Here is an 11,300-nt window from a genome sequence, read left to right as displayed (position 1 = left end):
GAAACAAGTAATATTTTAGTGTTATAACATTGTTAACAATTAAATTTAGTCGAACATAAGTAAAAAGTTTAATTCATATCATAAATTTGTTTTTAACGGAAATTACATACATTCTAACGACCCGCTTATCATCGCGGGGAGCTGGTGCCTATCCTAGCTATTTATGGACAGGAGGCAATGTGCACCCTGATTTGGTTGCCACCCAATCGCAGGGGAAATATAGACAAACAATCTTTCACAATCACAACGCACATATGGAGAATTTAGTATGTTCAATCAGCCCATGCATGTTTTTTTTTTCCAGGATGTGGGGGGAAGCCTGGAGAAAACCCATGCAGTCCACTCAGAAAGGCCAAGCCCGGGATTGAACCCTCGATTTCATAACTGTGAAGCGGATTTGCTAATCACTCATGCAGCGATCTACATGTCAGTGGTAAAAGTATAGATAAAAACAAAATCATACACTTGTGAATGATAATTATAGCACAAATTTTTTGCACGTAAAATTTGACTATTTAGCCTGACCAGTTCAGCTGACTGGACGTGCAGAATGGTAAATTTGAGTGTCCTTACAAGCTGAAACAGTTTTAATGTGCCAACGGGGAGTTTGGTTTACTTTTATTGTGACTGATTATATTGTATTGTTTTTTGTTTTTTTTTAATTATTCAAAAATGCAGCTGGACAGATAGGACAGAGGATTAGGGCCAGTCCGACAGAGGATTAGGGCCAAATAAAGGAGAAGAAAAAAAGGAGGCGCATAGGCGGAGTTTGACTTTGGGGCAGGGGGGCCACAACATGCTGATGACCCCAAAACACAGTGTCAGCAATAAAATTCACTTACAAGAATATTTATAATAAGTTGACAATGAGCTTTTTTTTGTTTCCCATCATTCTTGAGGGGAATTCTAAACCAGGCTGCTTAGGCAATACTTTTCACCAAGATCGTCATTCAGTGATTATGGTACGCCCATCGTGCCTATGTAGTTACCCCAGTCAAAAATAGTATCGCCTGGGCGGAGCCATTTGGAGGTAGATTTGTGTCTTTATTATTCAATCAAAAGAAGTTGCTTCAGTAAAAAAAAAGTTGCTTCAATCAAAACAAAGTCGCTTCAATTAAAAAAAATGTGTTTGAATGCAAAAATGAATTTGGAACTGCATGGCAATGCATTTGAAAGCTTTTTTCTTTGATTTTTTTATTGGAGTCAAGTTTTTTTTTTTTTAAATCAACTTTTTTGATTGAAGTAATGTTGATTTGTGCTTGGGCCACATTTTGGCTAATACACTTTTGTCTTTATTATTCAATCAAAAAATAAGTTGCTTCAAAAAATATATATATTTTCAAAAGGAAAAATCACTTCAATTAAAAAACAAAAAATTTCATTCGTAGAAAACATTTTCGAATGCGAAAAAATATTGGACATTGAAAAATTTGCATTTGAACACTTAATTTTTCATTGAAAATTCGCATCATCAATTCTTTGATTGAAGCAATCCTTTTTGTGTTTGGGCCATATTATGGGTAGTACATTTATGTCTAAATCATTCAATCCCCCCCAAAAATTTTTTTTTAATTATATGCGAAGCAAATGACCGTTTAAGGTGCTAGTCACATGATCTGTTCGAAAAAATAATTTTTAACCATTATTAAAAAAAAAAAAAAATTCATTCATTTTTGTTCCAGTTTTATTGCTTGTATATATATATATATATATATATATAATTATATATATATATATATATATATATATATATATATATATACATATATATACAGTGCCTTGCAAAAGTATTCGGCCCCCTTGAACCTTGCAACCTTCCGCCACATTTCAGGCTTCAAACATAAAGATATGAAATTTAATTTTTTTGTCAAGAATCAACAACAAGTGGGACACAATCGTGAAGTGGAACAAAATTTATTGGATAATTTAAACTTTTTTAACAAATAAAAAAACTGAAAAGTGGGGCGTGCAATATTATTCGGCTCCCTTGCGTTAATACTTTGTAGCGCCACCTTTTGCTCCAATTACAGCTGCAAGTCGCTTGGGGTATGTTTCTATCAGTTTTGCACATCGAGAGACTGACATTCTTGCCCATTCTTCCTTGCAAAACAGCTCGAGCTCAGTGAGGTTGGATGGAGAGTGTTTGTGAACAGCAGTCTTCAGCTCTTTCCACAGATTCTCGATTGGATTCAGGTCTGGACTTTGACTTGGCCATTCTAACACCTGGATACGTTTATTTTTGAACCATTCCATTGTAGATTTGGCTTTATGTTTTGGATCATTGTCCTGTTGGAAGATAAATCTCCGTCCCAGTCTCAGGTCTTGTGCAGATACCAACAGGTTTTCTTCCAGAATGTTCCTGTATTTGGCTGCATCCATCTTCCCGTCAATTTTAACCATCTTCCCTCTCCCTGCTGAAGAAAAGCAGGCCCAAACCATGATGCATGAACCATGTTTGACAGTGGGGATGGTGTGTTCAGGGTGATGAGCTGTGTTGCTTTTACGCCAAACATATCGTTTTGCATTGTGGCCAAAAAGTTCCATTTTGGTTTCATCTGACCAGAGCACCTTCTTCCACATGTTTGGTGTGTCTCCCAGGTGGCTTGTGGCAAACTTTAAACGAGACTTTTTATGGATATCTTTGAGAAATGGCTTTCTTCTTGCCACTCTTCCATAAAGGCCAGATTTGTGCAGTGTACGACTGATTGTTGTCCTATGGACAGACTCTCCCACCTCAGCTGTAGATCTCTGCAGTTCATCCAGAGTGATCATGGGCCTCTTGGCTGCATCTCTGATCAGTTTTCTCCTTGTTTGAGAAGAAAGTTTGGAAGGACGGCCGGGTCTTGGTAGATTTGCAGTGGTCTGATCCTCCTTCCATTTCAATATGATGGCTTGCACAGTGCTCCTTGAGATGTTTAAAACTTGGGAAATCTTTTTGTATCCAAATCCGGCTTTAAACTTCTCCACAATAGTATCTCGGACCTGCCTGGTGTGTTCCTTGGTTTTCATAATGCTCTCTGCACTTTAAACAGAACCCTGATACGGACACTTGATTACACACAGGTGGATTCTATTTATCATCGTCGGTCATTTAGGACAACATTGGATCATTCAGAGATCCTCACTGAACTTCTGGAGTGAGTTTGCTGCACTGAAAATAAAGGGGCCGAATAATATTGCACACCCCACTTTTCAGTTTTTTATTTGTTAAAAAAGTTTAAATTATCCAATAAATGTTGTTCCACTTCACGATTGTGTCCCACTTGTTGTTGATTCTTGACAAAAAAAATTAAATTTCATATCTTTATGTTTGAAGCCTGAAATGTGGCGAAAGGTTGCAAGATTCAAGGGGGCCGAATACTTTTGCAAGGCACTATATATATACAGGGGTGCACATATTTTTTTTGCCCATGCAGGTTCTCAGAGGAGGACCTGGAGATGTGACTTGGTCCTCATTGAGCTTGAGAGCCGACCCGCCTGATGCGATAAATTTATGACAAGCTTTACTTAGAGCCAATTAACTTTAATTAATTATATTAACAATTAATGCTTGATTAACATCAACTGGCACAACAAAATTGCCATTACTTTGAAATGAAATAAGAAGCACCAATTCAAAATAAAGGGCATTATGCGGCTCCCACATTAACTCCAAGCCTTTTTAAAAGTGGGATATCCTCCTCATAAGACCTCATTGAACGTGCATGTTGAGCTTTGTAAAATGCGAGCAAAAACACGTTTGTCAGTGCATGTCGCTGTTCATTACCTTTATTCCGCCACTTGTCCATAGGGCGAGTGGGGTCCTGTTTGACATCGATAGTTTGCTTAATTGCCACATGCTCTCTGTTTTTTTCGTGCTTTTCAAAGTTTGGATGGCTGAAATTCTTTGACCCTACATAAAATGCGCTGCTCTTATCGGCAACATTGGGATTCTCACGGCACATTTTGTACCGCATTTCCGTGCGAGCATCATTTGCTTCTAGCCATGGTACCTCCTGTAGCCACTTTTCAGCAAAAGTCCTTTTTTTCGGTAGCTCCGGTGACGTCTCTGTCGTCTGTCTGTCTTTTGACGGGGGTGGGGGAACACGGAAGTAATTTAGTGATGGCCAAATGAAGCCTCATGAAGCAATGAAGCTTTGCAGCCAATTGGTTTGCACATGTAGCAAAGCTTCATGGTGCTTCATTTACCCTATGGCGCCATCAAGTGGTCTAGAAGCCCAAGAGGTCAACATTGTTAAGAATTCAATGGCTATTTGCTTAAGACAAAGATATGAATGTGCTTGTGTTAGTAATTTAGTATGTGAACAAAATACAACAAGTGCTAAGGGTAATTTGTTATTCATTTTTATTTAGAAATAATAGCTTTCCCACAGTGGCTGGCTTTAAACAGTTTCTTCTTTTTTTAGAAAATATTTCACCAGCTTTAGAAAATATTCTTTCACAAGGCACAGATGAAGCTGGGGTGCAGAGAAATGTGAGTGCCAGTTTATATAAATTTGGGTAGGTATTATTTTGTGCCTCCAAGTACACTAATGGATTGTTCATTCTGTTGATGTTTGGTTCAGATAGGTACACACACACACTCACATTTATATTAAAGTAGTTTTTCTCCCTTACCTTATTGAAAGCAATCAAATCAAAATGTTCCCATACAGGGGAGGATCGCTCTTTTCGGACAGGTTCCATCGCAAGCAAAGGACAAGGCTCGAAAAAAGATTGCACTGGTTGCACTGTTGCGCACAGAAGTAACAAGTACAGGAGCCCGGAATCCACAAAATGTGAGATAACAGGCGATCGCCATTGCGTTTTCTAACCAATTTATACCGTAGTCTGTCCTGTTTTTGGAATGTGCGCCAAACGTTGGATCACTTCCGAAGCACTCACGAGATTCAGACGACCGCCGGCGAGGCTTCCCACATCATCATTTCCGGGTTTTGCCGAAATGAAGCGCGCCTCGCTACAAGCTTCGTGGAAACCCCCCTCCCATTACTCGACACAAGCTTCGGAACCTCGGCTCATTTCGTCCCATCACTAAAGTAATTACTCAGTGTGGCCTGCCTCTTCAAAATTTTGAGAAGTTATTTTCTCGTGTCCGCCGCAGATACAGTGGTCAGCCATCGGTACGCAAAAGCGTATGGAAGCCATTGAGGGCCAGCGCATTTGTCTACGTCCAGTACGCATGCGCGCATGCGGACCACTTATGTGCACCCCTGTATATATATATATATATATATATATGAAAGTCAATTTCATGCAATGACACTTTTCGGCCACCGGGGGGGGGCTCCCCCCCCTTAAAATCCGCTTATGAAAATAATCAACCATAGTAGCAACTGAAATAGCCTAGCTATGCTCCTATCAATGCATGTATGAAGGTAAATATAAATATAGCCTATATGTTATCCATATACAAGAGCATAATAACATACCAAATCAAGCTCAGGGGATGTTTCAGGTACAAATAATTGTGACGAAGGCTCTTCTGGGATCTTATATTCCGTTTGTGGAGGTCCCCTGTAGCATGCTGTTTTACACTTCCGTGAGATGCTGCAAAAACTTTCCTGCCTGCCTTGCAGTTCGCTTTATAATCATCATCAGTGACTGTATCGAGCCACGGGTTCCACTCGTTCCACTTCACTGTATTTTTTGGAGACGTTTCCCCTTTTGAGGATGAGGTCGGGTGTCCTGAGCTTCTACTGCTGAAGAAGACATTTTTGTTTTGAAAACACGCAGGGCGGTGCGCTGAACAGAGCGAGCGAGGTAACTAGGCAACGAACCCGGAAGTGGAGCGCAGTGCAAGGCAGACAGCAGTGGGCAGGCAGATAACTATTTTTCTGTCTTTAATATCTACTGGCCTTTTTGTTATTGTTTGTGTCATTTGTGTGTGACAGACATGCATGGGCTGGGCGCACCGCCGCCCGCCACTCCCCGCCACCGGAGCCGCCAGTCGCGAGTGGTCGCCCCATGGGACAATTGTGAAATACGGAATAAACTACGTTCCGTATTGGTTCAATACGGAGCGCAACTTTTAATTCCCAATTATGGAACGATTCCGTATGTCAAGGGACGGGTGGCAAGCCTAATACAGACCGATGCCTTGAATAAATTGAGCAGGAAGATAATTCCCCTTGCTGTCCAGTACTTCAGTCCAGAGTCTGGGCTGACCAACAAAATGCTGGACTTCATAGAGAATGCAGACGAGTCAGTTGCTGGAATTGTAGCTCTCCTGGAACGTTCCCTTAAGAAATTTGGCTTGTCAATGGATCACGTGACCGGATTCAGAACCGGTGTAGGCGTACTATCCTATTCCCCTCACTATCCACTTGCGGGTGCCTGCGCTCGTCAGTGACGTTCCTTATTCTCGCTATATGATTATACAACTTTAACATTTGTTAATAATACGCTCTGTGTGTAGTATCATCCATCGCTTTTCCTTTTTAAATGGGCACTTTTAAGCGAACGCAAAAAGTAACAACGGGAACATTTTTAAACAGGCATTTTACGGGAGAGCATTTCGACTCTACGGCCAATCATATAGCGAGAGCAAGTGGATAGTGAGGGGAGGACGATAGTGAACCTACACCGACAATACAAATGTTAATCACGATATTTACAACTTCGTTTTCACTAACCTGCAGAAAACAAAACAAAACAATCTGCTGCAAGGAAACTGCCATGCCCACATACTGCACAATACAGTTTTGTCATCTAATAATAGATACATTTCTATGCATTTTAGTAGTTTTGGGGATGCCCCTTTTTTTCGCACATAAGGCTTTGGGCGCGAGGGGGGCGTCCCTTATTTCTATTTCTGAAAGGTGGCAACCCTAGATACAAATGTCTGCATTTTTAACATCTTAACACCTACAAACATTTTTCATTCAGTCTCGTCTCGTCAAAGAAGGAAATGGTGACACAAATGTCAGCGTTTTTAACATCTTAACACCTACAAACATTTTTCGTTCAGCTTCGTTTCGTCAAAGAAAAAAAATATGAGGGATACTCCACTGGCATTATTTTCAAGGCTTGTTGCATGTGAAACCTTTCACCACAAGATGTCAGTGTAGGGCAACTGTCAACAAAGGTGAAAACGCTCGCTTGTGCATGACGTCAGAACACAAAAATAAACCCAAAATTTCGTTGACAATTTGTTTAACAATTTATTATTATCTATTCATGTGTATATCGGTTACCAATATATCTATTATCAGTATTTTCCGGTGCTGAATTTGAGATTTTAAGTAATCTTTTTTGCGAATACAAACTTTCCGACAGCCATTGAAGGCGTCATTTCGGAGATGAACCTGCTTCTCTGGGCTGGATGCAGGACGCCGCCAGCAGCCGGGCTGTCCTGCGTCAACATGTCAGTCGTCGTTTGATTTGAATTAACAGTTGGCACCATGAGCTGCGATTAAAAAAACAAAGTGCGTGCATGCGCGCCATCGGATGAACAGCATCTGCCGCGCGTCTCCGCGTCTAATCATTCAGCATCTGGTGCGTATAGTACGATGGGAAGCCCCCTTTTCGGCGTCACTCCGCTTGCAATGGCAGGAATGCGCGTGTAGCTCCGTTTCCCACCTTTTTGGACGAAACATTTGGATTACACTTGGGTGAAAACATGGCGACGGGAACAGGCTGGCAGCCCGCATACGGAACCTCGACGAGCGGCTCCAGTAGCAGCGGCGGCGGCGGCGGCGGCGGCGGCGGCAGCGCATCCAAATACATCTCGCCGTCAACATCCAGCTTGTTCTACGACGGGAGTTTAACGCTGGAATACACGCAAGACCTCCATTTGAAGATGAGCAAGAAGATTGCGCAGCTGACCAAGGTGAGGGATGTGCGCTCAGTGCATGTTTGGGTTGAGTGGAGTGAAGTGGAGGGATGCTCTTTTCGCCGTGGGACCTTGCTTGTAAACATGCTACCGAAGAAGAAAGTGAAGGCATCTCAGTACTGAATGAATGTGGCGCAGTGTGGCAGATATTATGCTCAAGTTTGGTCAGAACGCCGTTATGTTAAAATGACTCTTGAAAATATACAAGGTTTCATTTGCATCTCCATCACGCCTTGACATTAATGTGTGTGCAAACTCTTAATGTTTCCTGCATGGCCAAATTTACTGCCTAACCTGTGCACGTTCTCACAAAGCAGCAGCCATTGCCACCAGAAAAAGGCTAAAGGAGGGGTTGGGGGTTTACGTAATCTTGGGGGATGCAGGGGTTTTGTCAGTCTTTGTACCTGAAAGCATACTATCGTAGTAGGAGATTGGAGGTGGCAGCTGTGAGTGGCTTAGCCTCAAGTCTGCAGTGGAGGCAAGCATAGACCAGAAGATACATTCTTGTTTTTATGTAAAATAAAGACAAAGAAAGGCAGGTTTAAATGATTGGGGTTACTGCACACTCTGAAGCCAAATCACCTGCTCCACGGTCCAAAGAAATTCAGGTCAATTGTTAATGTGGTGGATGCGACAGTCTCACTGGTTGGCTGAGCTAAATCCACCCCCCAGTTTGTTATGGTTGTATGTATATAGACCAAATCCCTTTGTGTTTTAATGATAACAAATTAGATGACTTTGCAAACTGCAAGCACCAAAGACAATAATGAGGATTATTAATGTGTGGCTAAACCACATCAGCTGCTTTTGCATCCCAACTGTTCTCAAATGGGAGTTTTTTTCTTGTCATGGCGTCTTTGTGCAGAGATTAGCAGGCAGTGCTATTTTTTTCCCCTAATCTTGTTATACAGTCCCAAATATAGGGATAGGAGACCATTTCTGTTGCCTAAAGAAGTTTTTCGCTCTCTTTATTGCAGCAAATTACATACAGTATTTTATATTGGAAATAAATCTGACAGCAAACCGCTAAACATATATTGTTTTACAATAGTACTGTACACATAATAAGAATAACAACAACAAAAAATACATTTAGAACATAAACACACGTAGAACTATACAACACAAAGTTATCACTCTGTCATTCTGAAAAAAAACACATTTCCATCTCGGTGAGGAACATTCAGTTATTATGCCTCATGTCACTACACATCACTAGCATCAATAGAGGAATAAACACTTTCACTCCAAACTTATTAGAGCACACCTTTATGGACCTAACTTTGTTCACTTGGGCAGGTTGAATTATCTAATCAAATTATCAAAAGTGTTTCACTATAATTAAGCCCAATTATCACACGTACTCATTCAGTTATTTACTGATTGAGTAAAGCTATTAATCTTAATCTTAATGCTATTGTACAGAGTATATTTTTGGCGTCAAACCCAACAAAAAATGCATTATGTGACAGGATATTGTGTTACAGCACACTTCAGAGATGTTCACTAGCAAAACAAAATCAATATTCTGTTGGATAGTGTATATGACACTGTTTCAGTAGTGTTTAAACCCCCCCCCCCCCCTCCCAGATTCCAGAATTGAGTAGGGATATCCCCCAGCCGACCACTTGAGCGGAAAATTTTCAGAGGATCGGGATCAGATAAAAAGGATTGGGTTTTTTTAAAAAATAGTTTTTTTAAAGGGCTAAGAAGTACAAAAATAATCCAGAAATACAATGGCATTGCCAAAAGAAACAAAAATATATGTTTTATACTCCGCAACACTGCCAGAAAAAGCAGAAGAGGAAGTACAGGTAGTCTTCGAGTTACAAAAGAGTTCCATTCCTACGCTGGTGATGTAACCCAAATTTCCACATATGTCAGAATTAACCCTTTAAATACATGATGATAAATGATTTTTTTCCTCCGGTAACACTGATCACGCCATAGTATTTGTCACCGTCAAACTATGAACACGCAATTAGAAAATAAAATACAATAATGACAATTAACGTACAATAATGCTATAAAGTAAATTAGAGCTATACAGTATTTGCTTACAAAAACATACCTCAATGGTTGCAAAATAATACAGAGGGAAATAAGGTCCAAATCTTGAGCAATTCAATAAGGAAAACAGCAGCTATTAGTTGCACTCATCCAGCGGTGAAAACGAATGCTGCCCAATGAACTAGTGGGCTAATCGCGAGCTAACAGGGGGAGGCATCGCCGAGCCCACACCGTTTACCGTTTCTCTGCCGTATTGAAATGTTAACTGGCGTTCATCTCCGCTTTCCGACATGAAAGCAATGCTCGAAACTAACAGAAAATAGCGCTGGCGTGATATCAAACAAGTCTGAGTGCAACAAAGCAAAGCGGACCACATTTATATTATGAGATACCAGAAATGCATATCAATTACTGTAGCGATAAACCATTTAGAGTAATTAGACCTAATAAAAAAAACAAATCAAATGATAAATAAAATATTGTACTTACCATCAATGCTGAGAGGAGGCGGAGGAGGCACTGTTATGCGGGAAAAAAAAAAACACTGGAGAAACAACAGAGAATGAGACACGCGTCAAGTCAAAATCACGTAAGTCGGGTATGTCCTAACCTGGGGACTACCTGTACTGTGAACAGTACAGTACTGTAACATGTTTGAACGTTTGTTCAAAAATAAACAAAACAAAAAAAGACTTTATCCGCTATCGGATCAGAACTCGGTATCGGCATATCCTCAAAATCAGGTGACTTGAGTGCAAAAATATGCGGTCGGGAGTCAGGACATCCCTAGAATTGTAAAGCATTTCAGTGGGTTGAATATAGGTGTTTTTGTAATAAGCATCTAACTCTAAATCATATCCCAATTAAGAGACATCCATTAATTTTGTATTTCCTGTTTTAATTACGTCTATTCCCCTGAAAAGTTTCCAACTTTGAAAACTGCAACACCATTGGCATATTAAAATATGTACATAAGATGCACCACATAATTTAACTCATACAACAAATTAGAAGAGACAAACCTCCATCTTTATGAGAAAATGTGATGAGAAGCACATTGATAATGCGTCAGCATTAGCAGTGCAACGGTTTGCGGTTCAAAGCCAAACCGTACGGTTGGCCCTGTACAGTTCAATATGCCTTTATGAACCGCACCTTTTCGGTTTTGCAATTAATTTATTCCGAACGCTTGTGGAATGAATTGGTCGAGCTCTGTGTGCCTGTGTGTGACGTGAAGCACAGCTGTGGAGAAATTCCCGCCCCGCAAGTAAATGTCCGATCGCTGTCAAGCAGCTGTGTAATAGAAGCAGAGAAAGGCCGTCTCTCGCTTACGAGCGAAGTGAAAGTGAAACAAGAAAGAAAACAAAACGCTATGGCGAGCGGAAAATTTTGAGGAAGCACCGGCCTCTTTCAAATCTGCGGTGTGGCAACATTTCGGTTTCCCCGTGGACTATTATGC

General features: G+C 40.7%; 1 protein-coding gene across 3 annotated transcripts in view; it reads left to right on the top strand.

Moving 5' to 3' along the window:
* Window positions 1-7,309: 7,309 nt before the first annotated feature.
* LOC130906725 (protein FAM184A-like) overlaps window positions 7,310-11,300 on the top strand; it is a 54,669-nt gene continuing 50,678 nt past the window's right edge. For all 3 annotated transcript variants that reach the window (XM_057821316.1, XM_057821307.1, XM_057821298.1), the window contains exon 1: window positions 7,310-7,828. In XM_057821316.1, coding sequence (XP_057677299.1) covers window positions 7,619-7,828 — 210 coding nt within the window. In that variant the 5' untranslated portion in view covers window positions 7,310-7,618. The remainder of the gene's footprint in view (window positions 7,829-11,300) is intronic.

This window comes from Corythoichthys intestinalis, chromosome 2, assembly GCF_030265065.1.
Source record: "Corythoichthys intestinalis isolate RoL2023-P3 chromosome 2, ASM3026506v1, whole genome shotgun sequence".
NCBI lineage: Eukaryota > Metazoa > Chordata > Actinopteri > Syngnathiformes > Syngnathidae > Corythoichthys > Corythoichthys intestinalis.
Note: the sequence above shows the minus strand (reverse complement) of the source record. Positions and strands in the feature narration are given on the sequence as shown.